At 42.7% G+C, this 21,706-nt stretch overlaps 1 protein-coding gene across 1 annotated transcript in view; it reads left to right on the top strand.

Moving 5' to 3' along the window:
- The window catches only part of RND2 (Rho family GTPase 2), a 340,907-nt gene that overhangs the window by 189,068 nt on the left and 130,133 nt on the right, over positions 1–21,706 (top strand). The window contains exon 3 of the mRNA XM_082271500.1: positions 12,781–12,890. Within this exon, the coding sequence (XP_082127626.1) occupies positions 12,781–12,890 (110 nt within the window). The remainder of the gene's footprint in view (positions 1–12,780; positions 12,891–21,706) is intronic.

The raw sequence follows: 21,706 nt of genomic DNA on the forward strand, positions 1-21,706 counted from the left end.
TGCGGCGCTGCATTCCTAAACAGCTTCTGGGCATGCCCAAAAGCTGTTTAGCAGGGGAATGCGGCGTCGCCTGGAAGTGACGAGCGGGGCCGGTGCCGTCGCATTGATTCCTGGGAGCGATGACGTTCAGCTCCCAGGAATCATAGCGAGACAGGAAGTGACGGGGTGAGCCGCGGCTCCGAGGGAGGAAGTACTCTGAGGTGAGTATTTACGATCTTCAATTAAAAGGTGAGTAAACAAAAAAAAAAAAATAATAACTATCCAATTCCTTTTCAGGTGATCTCGAACTAGCGGAGGGGCACAAAAAAAATATCGTTTTTGTGCCCGGAACTCCGCTTTAAAGTTAACATAAAATCTTTTTTAATAAAAAAAAAAAACATATCCTACTTATCTGCTCTGTGCAATGATTTTGCACAGAGCAGCCTCGATCCTTCTCTTCTGCAGTCCCCTGCCGGCGCTCCAGGCTCCTCCTCTTCACCAAGCGCCCCGATAGAAAGCCGCTTTCAATGGAAGCAACTGTGCGTGCTCACTTCCGAGCCGCCCTGCTTGCATCTGTGGCTTGGCCCCATCCCCCTGCTTGGACTAGCCTTCCGGATCCCATCCCTGCGAGCGTTGCGATGCAAATTCAAAAATGTAAATGCACCAAATCAAATGATTCAAAGATGTGATAATATGGGATTACACTGTATCATGCCATCTCACCCTGTTTTTCATCCGTCTGGAGGATCAGATGGGATCGGTCAATTTTCATCCAATCACCCATAGAGGAAAGAGGGGCTCTGACAGGTCCATCCATCTCTGCAAAGTAAGTAGAGACAGATCTGTCATCCGCATGCTTAGTGGGGATCAGCGGATTGATCCCCGCCGAGCAAAACTGAGTCCGCTGGGCAGAAAGTCTGTGTGATGATCTTCAGAACAACATACTCAAGATTTGCTGGAAATTTTTAGACTTGTAAGTGTAGCAGATGAAGGAAAATTTCAAACAAGTTCAATAGCTCTGGTGAGGCAGCTCCTATACAGCAAGGCTTCCCTCGATGGGCACCTAATAGTAGATAAAACCTTAGAAATGGAGTGCTGGAAAGGACCACCAGATCAAAATTGGGTAAGAGTCCAAAACCATTCCATTTGTTAACAAAGTCATTAAAAAGCCAACACGTCTTGGGGGCAACAATATTCCCTCTTTATTGGGGCTCAACACAGGACAAAACTTGCATGGACCTCACAGATAGCAGATCTATATCAGAACCAGAAATTAACTTTCCTCATGCATGGAGGAACAACCTAATAAGAGTTGCTTATCAGCAGTGATGTCCATTCACACCACAGCATTGTGATGGTATGTACTGAAAGAAGGAACTGCATGCTAGTACTTTTTTCAGTGCAGCGGGTTGTGACGTGAACCATCACCTTACAGCGGTGCTGCGCTGTATATTGTGATATTTCAGTAAAGTTCTGCGAAAAAAGTATATGATGCAGTACCACTGTCTCCCAATGCACACCAATGGCCGCACAATTAGATTGCTGGTGTGAATGAGACCCTCAATTGTGTTTTAATAGTTTCACACATAGTAGGGTAAACACCCTTTGACTTACCCGTATATATTTGGATTGTGGGTTGAAACCAAAGCTAACGCATAGACTTGGCAAATGGTCTCTTTGGATGAAGTCAAGCCAGGGAACCCACCATTGTATTTGATAACAATAATTGGCCGTAGCACAAAATTAGTAATGGCCCTTTTAATTAAAGCGGAGTTCCGGCCACAAAATCGTCATAATCGATTTTGGGCCATCCGCTTGCTCTTGGTCACCTGAAAAACAAATGGATAGTTACGATTTTTTTTTTGTTTACTTACCTTGTTATTGAAGAAAAATATACTCACCTTTCTTCCACTTCCTCCCTCTGCGGCCGCGGCCCGCACCGTCACTTCCTCTTTGCATTGATTCCTGGGAGCTGAACGTCATCGCTCCCAGGAATCAATGCGCCTGCACTGGCCCCGCTCGTCACTTCCGGTGCGGGCGTCTCATTCCCTGCTAAATCTCTTCTGGGTATGCCAGGAGGGATGACGCGCCTGCTCCGGAAGTGACGAACGGGGCCGGTGCAGGCGCATTCTGGGAGAAGAGGACACAGAAGAGGACGCAGAAGAGGACGTGCTGGCTTCAGCTGCCCACATCCGAGATGGCAGCGTTGGAGAAGAAATTTTCAAGGTAAGTATTTCTTCTAAAAGGTAAGTGCGACCCGGGCAGGAAACAAAAGAAACAGAGCGCACACCGCCCTATTGTAACACCATTTAATAAAAATAATAGAAGCCATAAAAACAGGTACTCACAAACATGTATAGTGTCATGCATGGAAATAATATCCCCCGATCTGATGTATACAGGGTACTCTCCTTCTTGCCGGTGGCTCAGCTGTTCGTTCCCGCACTGATGAGTGGATAACGTCCGGCTAAGCCAACCACCTCAGATGACTCAAGGTAACTCAATGCGGTGCGCCTGCGCACGGTCCAGCTGCCACTGCACACTCTCCAAGAGCCGGATTCTGTAGCCGACAGTGCGGTTACACAGAGGGGAGATCCCCGATCAGAACCCAGGACATGACAAGGACTTAGCAACCCCATGAATGTCATGTCCTGGGACGTATTGCATATTGTGTTTTTAAAACAGTGATTTTATTTTAATTTTTATGTTTTTAAACCATTAAAGCGGAGTTCCAGCCACGGGGGTGAAATTTAGCTAAAAATACCCCCGGGACAGTCAGGGCTAGTACATTCCACAATGGATAGCCTCTGTACTGTCCCGGGTCGCACTTGAGAAACACATTACCAGTCCCTGCGCAGATCCTGGAGATTAATTCTCAAGCTGGGCAACCTTGTAGTATGGCCAGTGGTGAAACACATAAGAAAAAGCGTGTCAGCTCTCTTAACCCTCCATGGGATGTGAGGCAGAGAAACTAAGCAGGAAACAAAAGAAACAATACATCTGCATCCCTACCTTGATGGCCAGTCCTGACTTGATGTGCAAGAGAGTTGGTCTATGAGTTTAGAATGATTCGAGGCACCAGGATAGGATCGGTCGCCCCATCCTAGCCTTCCTCCCCCTGTCTTTCACCATACCCTTTCCCCTTTGTCCTCCATATCCACCCCTCTTCAATCCCTCCTTCTACCCCTATTCATCCTTTCTGATTTTGATCTACTGTATAACATCCCTGTTAATAAATAAATATTGCTATAGATTTTCCTCAGTGATTAGTAAGAATAATTTATATATATAATAATTTATTTGCCTTAAATAGACAATATATGGCTTATGAGAGCCTGTCTTAGCTGGCAATGATTAACATTGTTCAGCATGGAATGCACAAAACTTTTGTCTTTGTTTTCTGAAATTTAATTTTCTCACTTCTATGCTGTTTCTATTTTACTTGTCATACATTTACATTTACATACTGTACTTTGGTCTGCCACCATTCATCATCTCCTATCTCCCTACACTTGAGACCCCCACTTGGGTGGTAGCCATCAGGATAACTCTCCTTGTAGTTATCAACAAAACAGTCTATATTGATCTCTGTCAGGTTAGGTTACCAATATTGCATTTACATGTATCTTATCTAATTCTAGTACTATCCTGGCCGTAAGGCCTGCAATTCCTGTATTACCATCCATACTTTTTTTTTTTTTTTTTACAAAAAGTTTCAGTAAAGTACTTGCTAAACACAAAATGTAGCACATGAGTGCCATTTAATACTTACAATGCTCAGCTTCTATTAAAGAGGAAGTAAAAGCCCTGTAAAGAGAAAGGCATAATGAGCTAGTATGCATCGCATATGATGTACTTACCTTAAAACGAAGCCCCAGCCGTGCCGCCTGCTCAACGACATGTCCGGCCGTCCTGCTTCCGGGTTCGCGTCCTCCGGCCATCTGATTGGCCGGAGGCGTGATTACATCACTCCCGCGCCTGCACGGGTGGACGTTCCTTCAGAGCGTATGCGCTGATGACGTCATCGGCAGATGCACTCTAAATATCTCCTAAACGGTGCAAGTTTGGGAGATATTTATAGCACCTATAGGTAAGCCTTAATATAGGCTTACCTATAGGTAAAAGTTTGTGAGGTGGGTTTACAACCTCTTTAATTTATGTAAAAACATTTATTCAAAAAGAAAAAAAAGTTGTTACTGTAACTGCCTAAAAAGTGTTAGTTGGAGTTTGGCTTTGTTAATCAAGTCCATCTAAATCTGCTAGGAAATCTAACAATACCATCTCCTCACACTGACAATGCTGCTGTTCAAGGTTGTCGCAATTGTTTCTCCATTTAGAATTAAGCCACCCTAAGTCGGGAATTGTGTTCCTGATCAGATCACTAGGAAAAAGCCATAAAAAAACAAACAAATGCAGCTACATTATTAAGGGATTGATAGGATACAATATATCACATTTTTGGGGTTGTTAATACCACTTAACTAAGCAGGATAGGCTTCTCTGTAGAGAGAAAAGTTTTCAGGGATTGCCTAAAAGTGGATAGAGTTGGATATAGTCGGATAGATTGGGGTAGGGAATTCCAAAGGATGGGAGAGGCTCGGGAGAAGTCCTGGAGGCGAGTATGGGAGGAGGTGACGAGGGAGCTAGAGTGCAGGAGGTCTTGGGAGGAACGGAGAAGATGATTTAGTTGGTATTTTGAGACTAGGTTAGTGATGTAACTGGGGGCTGAGTTGTGGATAGCTTTGTAAGTTATAGTTTTTGGTTCCTCAGACCAGTGGGTGGGACTTTGAGGCAAATAATTGAGAAACAAAAGTAATATGCGTTTTGACGTTTATCATAAAACAATGTTTGTCGTAAAACAATTTAACATGTACAAGACATGAAATATAAAGTGCTGGATGGGTGAGAGGCCCATCCGTGATGGTGCACAAAAGAAAAGAGGGTGACACTGTGATAATTGGTGACTTTTTTAGAGACGCAAAATCCTGTCATCCATAGGTGTTGGATGTTGCAGGATGCGTTTCCATCCAACGCGTTTCGGCTGAGCCTTTTTCAAGGATTTTCACCGTATCTATGTAAAGATATTTAGTCTTTATTAGTGTCAATTGAGGATTTTGAGCAATTTTTTTAATATGGTTTAAAGTTTTAGCTTACATTGAGTTTTTTTGCAGTTACTGGATCGGTTATGGAGGAGCCCCCTCTTGTTTCCCAAAGCAACCGCAAGATCCCAAAGGGGGAGAGGAATGGCAGTAACGTTTTGGTTCTGAAAGACCAAAAATTATAAATGGCATATAGTGTATATGAGTGTACAGCCCTTCGGGTTTACAAGGTTATACTCACAGGGTCCAGGTATAGCTGGTTTTCAAATCATGAGTACCCTTGGTTGTGTGGGCTGTCCCTGGAATTGTATAGATATTTTGTTTTAGCAATATAGTCCAGATGTTAGGAATTTATTGAGCCGCTAATGCTACGGTAATATAATACCTGATGGGCGTCTTGTTGTGTCAGATGGTCTCTCTGTAAGAAAGAACACCTGCGGTGCTTCTTGATTGCAGGTTCTCTCGTTCTCTCTATCTAAAAAGGGGACAAGTACCATTATGACAAGCCTATGGGATTTTCATGTGCCTGAATTTAGGTATGAGGTAATACAAAGGAATTCACCTTGTAATGCTGCAAAAAGATATGGTTGTTTTAACTGCAGAACCTGAGTCTGTAGCAGGGTGACCTTTTTGTTGCAAGAGGATCTCTCCTGTGGAAAGATACATCATTGTAGCAACAGAGGAAAGTAAAGAAAAGTATCCTATATTTTGCAGGGCTTTCTGAAAAAATCGGGAGGCTGTGAATGGTACCTGTCTGCCAGTAGAGGGAGTCCTGTCCAAGAATAAGGTTGTTCCGCCGTCCTCCGGAAGGTGCTTTCACTCCACGGACTTGGAGATGAATGGCACACTGCTGGGATCCCCGGCGCCTTAAATATAGGCCGCGCATGCGCAGTACGGCGCCGCCGCGGTCCTATCTGTCAGGGCGGAAGTGCTTCACTCGTAAGTACCGCACATGCGCCTGGGCTGCTGCGCGGTCAGTGACGAGGGAGTCTGTCCGCTGCCTGGCAACTAAGGACGCCGCCGACACGGAGAGAGAGGGGCAACCAGGATGCCGTAGGCTGTTGTTGGAGCCGACAAGCCTCTCAGCTTGGATGACGGCAGCTGGTATTTGCCCCGAACGTTGCCCCGCCTATGGCGGGGCTTTCCGTGCCGGGGGTTGTAATTGGGTCTTGAAAGGGAGCAAGTCCACAGATCGAGTCTGCATAACATTTGTGAAATATATCAAATATCAAATATATCAAAGAACAAAGATTTTAAGCAAAAATAATGCATGTATATGCTGTTTAGACTTTTCATTCTTATAGTAACAGATCTGGTACATACATTTTAAAGGGAGAATGAAATGAGGTGTTTTGAGGGGGAAGAATAACCATGGGGGATATATACAGGACTGGGGATTGTATGGATCTCAGATGTCAGTATCTGGGGTCTCTCCACTAATGGAGAGATATAGGGATTATGTTGAGGTATTTAAAATTAGTCTGTTTTGCCGGATACAAAGCCATCAAGGAATGGTTTGAAACTCTCTGCTTCTTTGAGGCCTGGTGGTGTGGTCGCTCTCAGGCGTCTAATCCACCTCATTTCTCTTTGCAAGAGAGTTTTGTTCCAGTCGCCCCCCCTCCCTGGAATATGAAGCCTATCCAGGGCCATAAATTTTACGGGGGGGCATTTTGGATTTGTGCTTATCTCTCACGTGTCTACCAAGTGGGAGATAGAAGTTGCACATTTCCATGGATGCCAGGTGTTGGCCAACTCTTTTACGGAACTCTTGCTTAGTTTTTCCTACATAATATGCACCGCAGTCACACTCCATCAGGTAAACTACTGCTTGCGTTTTACAGTTAACGAAGTGGGCTGGTGTAAATAGTTCCCTGTTGGGTAGCAATTTAGTAGTGCTTTTGACGATAGCTTTGCATTGGGCACAGCCCCCGCATGGATATGTCCCCTTGTCTTTACATGGGTCCTTTCTTGGTCCCTCTTTGAACTCACTGTGAACCAGTGATTGCTGGAAAGAACCGGCTTTCCTAAATGTAATTTTTGGTTTTGCTGGGAGAAGGTGTTTTAGACTAGGGTCAGCGGTAAGGATGTGCCACCTTTGCTGAATGATTTTCCTGATTGAATCATGTTGATTGGTATATCGCATGATCAACCGATTGGTGTTATCTTGTGTTTTGTCCATGGGTTTTTTGAACAAGATTTGATTTCGCTCCATGTTGTTAGCTCGGTTGAAGGCTTTTCTTAGACTTGTTTTTGAGTAGCCTCGAATAAGTAGCCGTGCTGTTAGTTTGTCGGACTCGCTTTTAAAGTCTTTTTGGAGAGTACAGTTCCTCTTTAGTCGTAAGAACTGACTATAAGGAATTGACTGTTTTAGCACTGTAGGGTGGAAGCTATCCGCATGCAATACGGTGTTGCCAGCAGTCTCTTTCCTATAAAGTGTAGTGTTAATGTTCCCCTTGGGGTCTTTGAAAATCCAAGTGTCCAGGAAACTGATTTTGGTTAGGCTGTATTGCATGGTGAAATGCATATTGAAGGAATTTATGTTCATATGGTTCAGGCACTCGCGTAGGAGGTCCTCGGGTCCATCCCACAGGATAAAAATGTCGTCTATATATCTCTGCCATAAGGTTATATGGTGAGAGTATATAGAATTTTTTTCGTCATTGAGAAAGTCCTGCTCCCATACACCCAGATATATGTTGGCGTAAGATGGGGCACAGCTAGTGCCCATGGCCACGCCACAGATCTGTAGGAAATGTAGGCCATCGAAACAGAAGTAGTTATGATGTAGAATGAACTGTAACATGGAAAGGATGAAATCATTGAATTTTTGATCATGACGGCTATGTTGGCTAAGTACATGTTTGACTGCCAATATGCCTTTTTCATGCGGTATGTTGCTATACAGTGATTCAATGTCGATCGTGACGAGGTAGGTTGTTTCGGATGCAGTCATGCCCTCCAGTATTTGGAGGAGATGAATGGTGTCCTTAATATATGATGGAAGATTAGTCACATGTGGGCGGAGGTGGGCATCGATGACTCTGCTTATGTTCTCCGAGATATTGCCGTTCCCGGATATAATGGGTCTGCCTGGAGGGTTATTGGCGCTTTTGTGTATTTTCGGCAAGGAATAGAATGTTGGTGTTCTGGGGTGCTTCGTTCTGATGTATTCCCATAGTGTTTTTGAAATGGCCCCTTCATTGAGGGCCCTGTCAACTTTTTTATAGAAGGTTTCGTTATATGACTTGATCATGAGGGGCGATATTTGCTTATAGCATGTACGATTTTCCAGGATGTTCATACACATCTCCTTGTATTTTGCATTGTCCATCAGGACGATGTTGCCGCCCTTGTCGGCTGGTTTAATAGTAATCGTATCGTAGCTTTTTAGATCTTCAAATGCCTTCCTTTGTTCCCTAGTTAAGTTGTCCTTTGTTTTTTTGATATTTAGCCCTTCAATCTCTCTGGTTGTTTCTTTCACAAACAGGGCGACTGCTGGGTTTTGGCTCAGTGGGGGGAATTTCTGGGATTTTTTTTGGAAGCGGGGTGTTTCGGGGTTCTCCTCTTCTTCGTCACTTTCCACTTCTTCTGATATTGAAGTAAGATCTTCCCAGTTGTCGTCAAGTCCTCCTTCTTCTAATAGGATGTTGAGGTCCCTAATTGCGCGGAATTCCGCTGCTGAGAGGCCCGGGTCTTTGGCCTCAGGTGGGGGTTTGTTGTACATTGCTTGGAATATGATTTTTCGTGCGAATAGATTCACGTCCTTGACGATTTCAAATTTGTCGGCATTGTTTTTTGGACAAAAAGAGAGGCCTAGCCGTAGAACCTCTACTTCGTGTTGGGTTAAGATCTGTGATGAGAGATTGATTATGGATCGTTTCTCTTCTCCATTTGTCTCAGCCCCTGGGAATCGGTGACTACTGGCAGTTTGGTCTGTGTTAGGTTGGTTTTCCCTAAAAAAGGCTTTTGTTTCCTTGGGCCCTCTCTGAGTCTCGAGAAAATGCCTTGAGTTTTTGTGCCTCCTTGTGACTGATCCTCTGTTTCTTCATTTTCCATCTCGATTCTTTCCTCAGTTTCGTCTCTTTCATTAGGTGTTTGTGTTGGTCTGGGCCGTGGTCCTCTGGGTGGTGGTCCTCTTTTCCGATTGTCAGATCCAGAAGCATATGATGAGGAGTCTGATGAGAAATACTGGTTGTCCTGGCCGGTATTTTTCATGCCAAATTGTTGTTTATTTTTGTTGGTACGACGAGTATTGTTCCACCTATAGGCCCTCCCCTGGGCAAAGGCGTTTTTATCCCGCCAGTATTTTTTCTCCTTTTTCCGGAGGATCTGTTTGCTGTAATTTTCTAGATGGTCTTTTAGTTTTTTCTCCTCATCGTTGTACATCTGGACGGTTTTTAGAGGTGCTAGTTTCAGGTATATTAGTTTAGTTTCCTCATCGATTTTTTTAATTTGTCGTTCGTATTCCTCCTGCAGGAGTATCATAAGGTTTTTGGAACATGTATTGAGTCGGATAGATTGGGGTAGGGAATTCCAAAGGATGGGAGAGGCTCGGGAGAAGTCCTGGAGGCGAGTATGGGAGGAGGTGACGAGGGAGCTAGAGTGCAGGAGGTCTTGGGAGGAACGGAGAAGATGATTTAGTTGGTATTTTGTGACTAGGTTAGTGATGTAACTGGGGGCTGAGTTGTGGATAGCTTTGTAAGTTATTGTTCGTAATGTTAATTTAATTGGTTGGGTGAGTGTGAGCCAATGGAGGGATTGGCAGACAGGGGTAGCAGACGCTAAGCGTCTGGCAGCAGCATTCATGATGGACTGAAGGGAGGGGATAGCCTATTTAAAGGTAAACCAATGAGAAGATAGTTGCAGTAGTCTAGGTGAGAGATAAGCAGGGAGTAAATAGGGAGCTTTGTGGTTTAATTGGTTAGGAAGGGACGTATTTTAGATATGTTGCTGAAGTGAAGGCGGCAAGCCTTGGAAAGTGATTCAATGTGGGGCTGAAAGGAGAGTTCAGAGTCCAGGATAACACCTAGCACCCTGGCATGCGGTGATGGGTGGTGGTTGTGCCATTGCTCTTGACAGAGGAGTCAGGGGAAGAGGCAGGTGGGGGAGGAAATATGAGTTTTGGACAAGTTGAGTTTGAGGAAGTGGTGTGACATCCAGACAGATACAGTTATGCTCAGAAGTTTACATACCCTGGCAGAATTTATGATTTCCTGGCCATTTTTCTGAGAATATGAATGATAACACAAAAACTTGTTTTTTCACTCATGATTAGTGTTTGGCTGAAGCCATTTATTATGAATCAACTGTGTTTACTCTTTTTAAATCATAATGACAACAGAAACTACCCAAATGACCCTGATCAAAAGTTTACATACCCTGGTGATTTTGGCCTGATAACATGCACACAATTTGACACAAAGGGGTTTGAATGGCTATTAAAGGTAACCATCCTCACCTGTGATCTGTTTACTTGTAATAAGTGTGTGTGTATTGTATAAAAGGTCAATGAGATTCTGGACTCCTGACAGACCCTTTCATCCAGTGCTGCACTGGCATTTCTGGATTCTGAGTCAAGGGGAAAGCAAAAAAATTGTCAAAGGTTCTGCGGGAAAAGGTAGTTGAACGGTATAAAACAGGAAAGGGATATAAAAAGATATCCAAGGAACTGAGAATGCCAATCAGCAGTGTTCAAACTCTAATCAAGAGGTGGAAAATGAGGGGTTCTGTTGAAACCAAACCAAAGTCAGGTAGACCAACTAAAATTTCAGCCACAACTGCCAGAAAAATTGTTCGGGATGCAAAAAAAAACACAAATAACTTCAGGTGAAATACAGGACTCACTGAAAACATGTGGTGTGGCTGTTTCAAATGCACAATTGAAGAAAGTTGGGCTGCATGGTCGAGTCGCCAGAAGAAAGCCATTACTATGCAAATGCCACAAAATATCCCGCTTAAAATATGCAAACAGCACAGAGACCAGCCTCAAACCTTTTGGCACAAAGTCATTTGGAGTAATGAGACCAAAATTGAGCTTTGGCCACAACCATAAACGCTACATTTGGGGGATTGCTGATGTTTTGGGAATGTGCAAGCTAAAGGCACAGGAAATTTGGTCAGAATTGATGGCAAGATGAATGCAGTATATTATCCAAAAATACTGGAGTAAATTTTGCATTCATCAGCCTGGAAGCTGCGCATGGGACGTACTTGGACATTCCAACATGACAATGATCCTAAACACAAGGTCAAGTTCACCTGTCATTGGCTACAGCAGAATAAAGTGAAGGTTCTGAAGTAGCCATCTCAGTCTCCTGACCTCAATATCATTGAGCCACTCTGGGGAGATCTCAAACGTGCAGTTCATGCTTTTTGTCAGGAAGAATGGGCAGCTTTACCATCTGAGAAGATAAAGAGCCTCATCCACAAATACCACAAAAGACTTCAAGCTGTCATTGATGTTAAAGGGGGCAATGCACGGTATTAAGAACTGGGGTATGTAAACTTTTGATCAGGGTCATTTGGGTAGTTTTCATTGTTATTATGATTTTAAAAAAAAGTAAACACAGTTGATTGATAATAAATGGCTTCAGCCAAACACTGAAGTGACACTGAAGGTGCGGTGGGATAGGTCGAATGACAGCCAGCGAAGAGCACAGTCATGGAGACCAAAGGAGTGCAGTTTTTTGAGTAGGAGGGGGTGGTCAGCCGTATCAAAGGCAGCCAAAAGATACAAAACTAGGAGTACAGAATAGCGTCCTTTACATTTTGCTGTTAGTAAGTAATTTGCGAGTTTTAAAAGAGCAGTTTCTGTGGAGTTTTGAGGGCGAAATCCAGACTGAAGGGGATCAAGAAGGTTATTCTTAATGAGGTGGTCACTCAGTTGGTTGTAGACCAAATGTTCGAGGAGTTTGGAGGAAAAGGGGAGCAAGGAGATAGGTCGTAGATTGTTAAGATTGGCTGGGTCCAAGGACGTCTTTTTAAGTATGGCAGTGACCAGTGCATGTTTTAGAGCGTTTGGGAAGATGCCGGAAGAAAGAGTGAAGATAAGGGTTAGAGAGTGTAGGATAGAGTCAGAGGGTGAACGTAGTATTTGAGAGGGAATAGAGACAGGTGGTTAGGTAGGTGTTAGAAAGGAGTATAGCAACATCATCTATGGTAGCAGGTTTGAATAAGGAGAGTGTTGATTTTACCTGTTGACGTGGGGTGTTATGGAATTTGGCAATTCATTAATCAGGAGGTAATATTAGGCACATAGCTAACGGGGCAAACTTTCACACCACAATCAAACTGCAAGAGGACTAAAAGGGCAGAATCGTAAAGATAAGGGAACTTATAATTTAGGTAAGACTTAAAACAGAATAAACATCAAAATAATGTAAATATGGCTACACGTGGATGTGAAACAGCAGTAACCTAAGTGCAAAGTTTACCAAAGAGACATTTGAGCAGTCAGTCTATGTTCAGTTTAATGAATGAATGTATATAAAAAAACAATGCTGATTTTAACATGTATGTAAAAAAGGTCAAAATTGCACTGTTAGGCAAATGGTTAATAAAAGCTTTTATGTTTTTAATAAAGGAAAGGGGTTGATGTTTATTGCTTTGTGGTGACCAATGAAATAAAAGTAATAATCTCTGTCATTGAAATAAAAATTTGGAGATTTGTACTTGAATTGCCTTATGTTTTTCCTAATTGCAGGTTCAGCATATTATGACAATGTCCGCCCCCTGGCATACCCAGAATCTGACGCTGTACTTATTTGTTTCGATATAAGCCGGCCAGAAACTTTAGATAGTGTTTTAAAAAAGGTAAGCGTATATTTTCATATCATTTGTAACTCTCAGTTGTTAATGTTAACTTGTTTCAGTAAATTAATACTAGCTTGTGTTTATGTCTGTACACATGAATTATGGTAGTGGAAAACAATTTTTGGAACTGGTTTTTAAATTATCTGGTTTCTGACTGTGAGGCAAACAACAAAAAAAACGCAAAGATTATTATTTTTTTTATAAATATATTTAAGAGAGAATAAACTTTAAAAAAAACAAACATTTATACTCACCTAGGTAGATTCAGTTTTGATCTGATGCTGTGTCTGTCCCCCACCGGCTCTGCACTGAGAACTGAGTGATCAAACACTGCTGATTACTCAGTTCTCCCCCTCCGCTCTGAGCAGGGAGCCATGACCTTCAGTCACCAGCTCTCTGCTCTGCCCCTCTAGCACTCACTGGAGTGTTGAGCTGTGGAGAGGGCAGGAGGTGCTGGCTCAGGCTCTCAGCAGCTCGCTGAGAGACTGAGCCAGCTGCTGGTCCAGGCATCTGGATCAATCCTTACCATATGGCTGTCGGCGGTGATGTCAGCCAACAGCAGGCTAAAGCCCGCTGTCGGCTGAAAACTGGTCACTGGAGTGCGGAACTAAGTGCACTTCTGTGACCTACAGGAGAAGTACAGCAAAAATAGCTCTGGCTTTACTTCTCCTTTAACCGGTTGCCGACCGCCGCACGACTATATACTGCGGCGGTCAGCCCCGGCCAGGCAGAGTGACGTATGGATACGTCACTCGCCTGTCACTGACTTGAGAGCCAATTTCGGGCGGGCGCGCGCCCGCCGCGGCTCGTTCACTGACAAGTCAGTGCGTGTGACCGGCGGACTCGATGATCTTTGTTTTTACACCAATAGCAATGTCCCTATACAGTTAGAATCACGCCCCTAGGACACACTTAACCCCTCCCTGTCCAATACAGTTAACCCCTTCCCTGCCAGTGTCATTTTTGCAGTAACAGTGCATATGTATAGCACTGATTACTGCAGTAATGTCACTGGTAACCCCAAAAGTGTCAAAAATTTCAGTCAAGGGTCCGATCTGTCTGCTACAATGTCGCAGTCCCACAAAAAAAAATCGCAGATCGCCGCCATTACGCGTTAAAAAAAAAAACACCAAAAATGACAAAAATCTTTCCCTTTGTTAGTAAACGCGATAACTTTTGCACAAACCAATCAAAATACGCTTTTTGCGATTTTTTTTTTTACCAAACATATGTAGCATAAAACAAATTGGCCGAAAATGTTAAAAAATTTTGATTTTTACATTTTTTTGGGGGGAATTTCATATAAAAAAATTTGAAAAATATAGTTATTTTTGCAAAATTTACGCTATTTTTTTGTTTATAGCGCATGATCAAAAAATCGCACAGGTGATCAAATACCACCAAAAGAAAGCTCTGTGTGTGGGAAAAAAAGGACGTCAAATTCGCTTAGGTACAGCGTCGCACGACCGCGCAATTGTCCGTTAAAGTCACGCAGTAAAAAAATCGCAAAAAAAACCCTGGTCTTTTAGCAGCCAAATCCTCCGGGGCTTAAGTGGTTAATGAACATAGTAAATCAATTATTTATTTAATTGTTATCTGACAGTCTTTACCACTTTAGATTTGGTAAGTGGAAACCCCCTTTATGGACTATGTACATTTCAGCTATTAGCCCATTGCTTCAGCAATATTTTTGTCATTACTTTAAGTAATGCATAGACATTTTTTAGCAGTAAATAGGAAATACAAGAAAAAGATAACATATTTTTCTTTTTTGTGAATCTAAAAACAAAATGATTAAAAAATGTGTTGTGTAGTGTTTAGGTTTAAAATTCCGAGTGTTTCTACTTTTTCATGTCACTGAAACTATATTTCTGGTACAACGTATGTCAACATTATTTAGAAATGAAATTAAGGAACTTTTACATTTTGTGTATTTTTTTTTTTTTTTCACTTGTAAGTGTGCCTAACAGATTTCATAAATATGTTACAAAAATATTGTTGCAATGTACTGCACTTATCAGTGATGCTGGAAGGCATCCCCCTCTCCCAGTTGTACAATCTATTGACAAATCTAAAAATAATTCTCACCGAATGTTCGATGTAAATGCTAAATCATGTATCCAGGTGAGCTTAAAAATGAAAGACACCTTTCATGAATTGTATTGGAGAAGACTTTCTTTAATCCATTAAAACCAATGTTTTGTTTGAGTGTTGAAGATTTTTATTTTGCTCTCTGTCCTCTTTGGCGAGATTTGTTTGTTTAATCATTAAAAGGGTCAAATTGGAATTCAATTTAAACTGCAGTCACAAGAAATGTTGAAGGAGCCAGGATAGAAACGTATTCATGAATGAATTTCAAATAGTGTATGTGGCTTTTATTTGGTAAAGTCCATTCATTCTAAAATTGAATGTTTAAAACCAAATGAAAATTTTCCAGTACTTTACTTACATCTGTTGAATGTACTGAGAATTTCCATACAAATGTTCACACAGACGTTTGGTTTGAAAACATACTAATGTAAGGCCAGCTTAAGTATTGTATGTGATGAAACACGTACTGTATGTCAAAGGGCATTGCAGGGTGCAGGCTACACATTTGAAGTAGACTTAGTGGGGGTCCAGGATGCACAAGTGAGGGGGTATTTGCTGAAATGGTTGTAGACACAAGGCACTTGTAGGCGTAATGGCTGTAAATGTACGGAGAAACATTAGATGCACAGGTTGCATATGAGATTTTTTTGTGAGGGTGAAGCCTGGACATTCTGTAGGTTCATGTTGTATGTGTGCAACAGATATTCTGGGGGTGCATGTATGAAACAGATATTCGGGGGGGGGGGGGGTGGTTTGAATGCTGTATCAATGATTCCAAAAACAGTATCTCTTCTGCTCTCAAGTGGTATGCGGGAAGGTGAATGGTCTAGATCAGTGTTTCTCAACTCCGGTCCTCGGGGCACACTAACAGGCCAGATTTGAAGTATTACCTTGGGGAGATGCAGACTAAAATACTGCAATCACTGAACAGCAAATTATATCACCTCTGATGTATTTCAGTTTTCTTGCAAACCTGGCCTGTTAGTGTGCCCTGAGGACAAGAGTTGAGAAACACTGGTCTAGATGGTCTTTTAGCACAGATAAGGTGGTCTTGCTGCCCCCTCAGGACCAAGGGTATCCAAAAACACTGAAAGACAACAACAAGAGAAGGGAGCACCGACCTTGTGCATTAGCACTAAAAAGTTTATTAAAATCAAAATGGGTAGCGTACAATATACTTACAAACATAGGATATGTACATGCATGTAGGAAATGGGAACCACTCGCCTCCACAACACTACTGCTGGATGGCGTGATGGCGTCCTCAAAGACCTGGTTTGGCTTACACGTTTCGAGGGAGAACCCTGTTCCTGAGAGCCAAATTTGCCTTCTTGTTGTTGTCTTACGGTGAATGCTGTATGCCTGCAATAGATATTCTGGGGGCACATACTATATTGCATGTGTGCAACAAATATTCTGGGGGTACATTGTTGCATACATGTGCAACAGATATTGTAGGCATGCATATTGCATGTTTGAAAGGGACATTCTGGGGTGGCAGATATGAGATACTGTATTTTTCAGAGGCAGAGGACAGAGCTTTTCCTTCAAATGTTTCTGTAGGTAAAATGTATGCCTGTTTTAGGTTACTTACTGTTAACACAACGTAATCCTGAGACTTCAAAGAGTAGGATCGTCCAGATCACCCCACTGAGCATCAAGAGCAACCTTAGTTTGCTCAGGGACAGTCATATTCCCTGCAGACTTTCACTCCAGGTTGTCTGCCCCCCCTAATAGGGTGTTCAGAAAGTATTCGGCCCCCTTGAACTTTTCGAACTTTTGCAACATTTCAGGCTTCAAACATAAAGATATAAAACTGTCATTTTTTTTGAAGAATCAACAAGTGGGACACAATCATGAAGTGGAACGAAATATATTGGATATTTCAAACTTTTTTAACAAATAAAAAACTGAAAAATTGGGCGTGCAAAATTATTCAGCCCTTTTACTTTCAGTGCAGCAAACTCTCTCCAGAAGTTCAGTGAGGATCTCTGAATGATCCAATGTTGACCTAAATGACTAATGATGATAAATAGAATCCACCTGTGTGTAATCAAGTCTCCATATAAATGCACCTGCACTGTGATAGTCTCAGAGGTCCGTTTAAAGCGCAGAGAGCATCATGAAGAACAAGGAACACACCAGGCAGGTCCGAGATACTGTTGTGGAGATGTTTAAAGCTGGATTTGGATATATAATTCCCAGATAATTCCCAGATAGGGGCTTTGGAGTTTGCTGGCTTTGAAGTGCTTAGGGAGGGAAGAAGCCTCCAACCCAGACCCAGTGTCAAGGCCTTGATGTAGACCAGCAGGATAATCATATGCCTGGTCATAGTTCGGAGCTCCCATTAGGAGACAGGTGTTCTCCACCCAGGAGACAGGAGGTCCCTGTCCAGAGGCCAGGATGAGGGCCAGTGCTGCAGGGAGCAGTGTGAAAACACTGGTGTGTTGTGGACTGGCCCGACAGAGGTGAGATGCTATATAGCCAGGAGGCTGTTTTCCTTTAAATTCAGCATGTTACTAAAATCCCCTGCATGGGAAACCCTGATGTGAGGAACTTTGCTGTATTTTTAAATAAAAGTAGGCCATCAAGCCCTGAAAAGCCACTTCCTGGTTGGCGTGAACTCACTAATAATCTCTACACCATTGAGTTAGATTTCCCAGGATCACAAATGTTTTTCACATTCCGAGTCCTTAATTTTTTTGTTCAGCCAGCAGGTTAATGCATTTGTTAACCTAAAAAAAAACAAAAAACAAAAAAAAAACAACAAGATCCTGTTCCCCTAAGGCCCCGTTCACACTGGGGCGATCCGACTTGCTGGGGCGACCTCATAGGTCACGGCGCGCTGCTCGCACCGCGACCTCGGAGCGGCCGATACGGACTTCATAACGTTGAAGTCTATGCAGGTCGCTCCGGGTCGCCCCAAAGAAGCTCCGGACCCTTTACTAAGTCGGAGCGACTTGTGTCGCTCCTATTAGAACGGGTCCACAGCTTTTCTATGGCAGGCGACCTATGGCAACCTGTCAGGCGACCAGGTCGCCTGACAGGTCGCCCCAGTGTGAACGGGGTCTTAACCACTTGCCGACCGCCGCACGACTATCTACGGCGGCGGTCAGCCCCTCACAGGCAAAGTGATGTAGGTCTACGTCGCTCGCCTGTGAGGGTTTAGGGAGCGAGCGCGCGCCGCCGGAGGCGCGCTCCCGCTCCCGCGTGGTCACGGACCCCCCCGCGCGTGTGACCGGCGGACCCGATCGCCGCCGGCCACTCTGCGATCGGCGGGGGAGAGGGAGAAAGTCAGGCAGCTTGTGTAAACAAGCTGCCTGTCATTCTCCTCTCTGTATGAGAGATGATTACATGGATCTACTATGTAGATCCATTGATCACTCTGCATACAGTTGAAGCCACAGCCAATCACAGTTAGAATCACACCCCTAGGGACACACACAGCCCCTCCCTCTCAAATAAAGTTAACCCCTTCACTACCAGTGTATTTTTACAGTAACAGTGCATATATATAGCACTGATTACTGTAGAAATGTCACTGGTAACCCCAAAAGTGTCAAAAATTTCAGTCAAGGGTCCGATCTGTCCGCCGCAATGTCGCAGTACCGCAAAAAAAATCGCAGATCGCCGCCATTACGCGTTAAAAAAAAAAACAACAAAAATTACAAAAATCTTTCCCTTTGTTAGTAAACGCAATAACTTTTGCGCAAACCAATCAAAATACGCTTTTTGCGATTTTTTTTACCAAACATAGGTAGCATAAAACAAATTGGCCGAAAATATTAAAAAATTTTGATTTTTACATTTTTTTGGGGGGAATTTCATATAAAAAAAAGGGAAAAATATTGCCATTTTTGCAAAATTGACGCTCTTTTTTTGTTTATAGCGCGTGATCAAAAAATCGCACAGGTGATCAAATACCGCCAAAAGAAAGCTCTGTTTGTGGGAAAAAAAAGGACGCCAAATTCGTTTAGGTACAGCGTCGCACGACCGCGCAATTGTCCGTTAAAGTCACGCAGTGCCGAATCGCAAAATACCCTCTGGTCGTTTAGCAGCCAAATCCTCCGGGGCTTAAGTGGTTAAACATGTTATACAGCACAGTGTTTGTGCTGTGTCATTGGCCCCCTGTATCACCTAAAAAACCTAGCTGATCCTGCCAGTTTCTACCCTCTTCTCTGTAAACTGACCACAGTGTATCATGGCTGCTGAGCCCTGACACCGTGGTCAGTTTACGTGCCTCCTTCATCCGCAGCCCTGCTCTGTCCTCTCTGCAGCAATGATCTGTGTATTCTGACAATGGGAGAGGCCCTGCCATCAGGATACTAAAGCACAGATCCCTACACACTAAAGCACAGGGGAGATCCCTACATCCACATTGCTTGTCTGGATGTGGGGATCTGTGATATAAAATCATCCCGTTCTCTCTGTAACATAACAATAAGTGTCCCTGTGTCTGTTGTTATAGAAAAAATATGCTGAGTGGTACCTATATCAGAGCAGCTCCCGGCGATCATGTGACCGCTCGGCTCTCTCTCCTCTCTTCCCCTCCTCCCCGGCTGACATCAGTGGCAGTGCTCGGCCCCGCCCACTGGAGCGGTCATCCAGGCAGAAGAAAGAGCACACACATCAATACAATATACAATCCCAAAGTTTCTTATCCAGAACCCTGACGTGTTTCGACTGGTTCAGTCTTCTTCTATAATAATGGACCTTAAATGCAAGCTGGATTTTTTAAAAATACAACCTACAATCATAAAATATGACAATATACATATATAAAGTAAAACCTATCAATATTGGACAAAGCATATACATGGACAGAATCCCCCAAATTTTGGAACTATAGCGGGTAACGACACAGGTAGGTATAGAAAAGAAAATAATTTATTTTGTATGAACAATATACAATAATTGGCAAAAGGGCCGAAAATGATACACGATTGCACAATTGTGAATACACATTAAAAATTGTAAGCGACTCTTCACATTGTTAGACCCAAAGATCATTTAGACATGGGGGAACCTGAAGTATGGTTCTGAAGACCCTACGCGTTTCAGTGTCACTCTTCTTCAGGGGTCTTTTTAGACCTTGGTCCCAATTTACTGTTTATAACTATTTTACAATGTTCTATAATGAAATGGAGACAAAAATGTTAATTTTTCATCATAATACAGATTAAACTGCATATTGTTTGTTTTCCTTTATCTATTGTTCGATATATCTCACCATACACATGGGTGATTCTCTCCCATTTCTCTCTTCCCTCCCGGATTGAGCAGGAGTGATCTGAATCTCCAGTTAACCCCCTGGGTGCATCTCCTAGCATGTAATCTTGGGTAATGCCAAAATGATCAAGTTTTTAACTAAGACGACTCTTTTCAGATCGAACGACAAAAAGACATGGTATGTGTATGGTGAGATATATCGAACAATAGATAAAGGAAAACAAACAATATGCAGTTTAATCTGTATTATGATGAAAAATTAACATTTTTGTCTCCATTTCATTATAGAACATTGTAAAATAGTTATAAACAGTAAATTGGGACCAAGGTCTAAAAAGACCCCTGAAGAAGAGTGACATTGAAACGCGTAGGGTCTTCAGAACCATACTTCAGGTTCCCCCATGTCTAAATGATCTTTGGGTCTAACAATGTGAAGAGTAGCTTACAATTTTTAATGTGTATTCACAATTGTGCAATCGTGTATCATTTTCGGCCCTTTTGCCAATTATTGTATATTGTTCATACAAAATAAATTATTTTCTTTTCTATACCTACCTGTGTCGTTACCCGCTATAGTCCCAAAATTTGGGGGATTCTGTCCATGTATATGCTTTTTACTAGCTAAATGGATGAGGGTTTAAAACGACTCAGCACCTCTTCAAACCTATCCAACTCCCACACTTCCTTTCGTTATCAATATTGGACAGGTAAACAGTATTAAATATACAAAAAGCTACTTAAAGATGAGTAAACTTATGCTGGGGATCCATTCACTGGATGGGACCAGATGAAGTTATCCTACATCTACAGTGCTAAACCCTGAATGCAAGGGACAAAAAGTGGCAGCCTGGGTCTTTTAATCTGCATCTATCCGCCAATACATACATGCATTCCAAAAAATAAGCAATGGCTGTGTTCATGGTCAAATTCACTTTAAATATTGAAAAAGATTCAACTACTAAGGGGCATCCCTCCCCCTTATTCAAGGGAGATCTTTTTGGCGCCAAAAAAAAGGTCCAGGACTGGCCTGACTAAGACACATGACAGGGCCTCTTCCCCTACTTAAAAGCATTCAGTGCACATGTTTTATACCTGACCAATATTGATAGGTTTTTCTTTATATATGTTCTGATTGTTTCCGGTTGTGTTTTTAGAAAATCTAGCTTGCATTTAAGGTTCAATATTCCCCTGAAGAAGACTGAACCAGTTGAAACGCTTTGGGGTTCTGGATAAGAAGCATTGAGATTGTATATTTTGATGTGTGTCGTTTTAGTTTTAGTCATATTTAGAGGCATCCCAACCTGCAAAAACGAATTTCAGGGAGGTGGCACACTCCCCCCCCCGGCACTAATTTAACACAACTAGAGGATGGTCAAATGAAATGGAATCAGTATACAGAAGTTTATAGTGTAATGTATAGTGTAATGCATACAGTATATAGAGAGGAGAGGAGTATATAGTGTCCTGTATATAGAGAGGAGTATATAGTGTCCTGT

Source organism: Pelophylax lessonae, assembly GCF_965119305.1.
Source record: "Pelophylax lessonae genome assembly, chromosome: 11".
Classification (NCBI taxonomy): domain Eukaryota; kingdom Metazoa; phylum Chordata; class Amphibia; order Anura; family Ranidae; genus Pelophylax; species Pelophylax lessonae.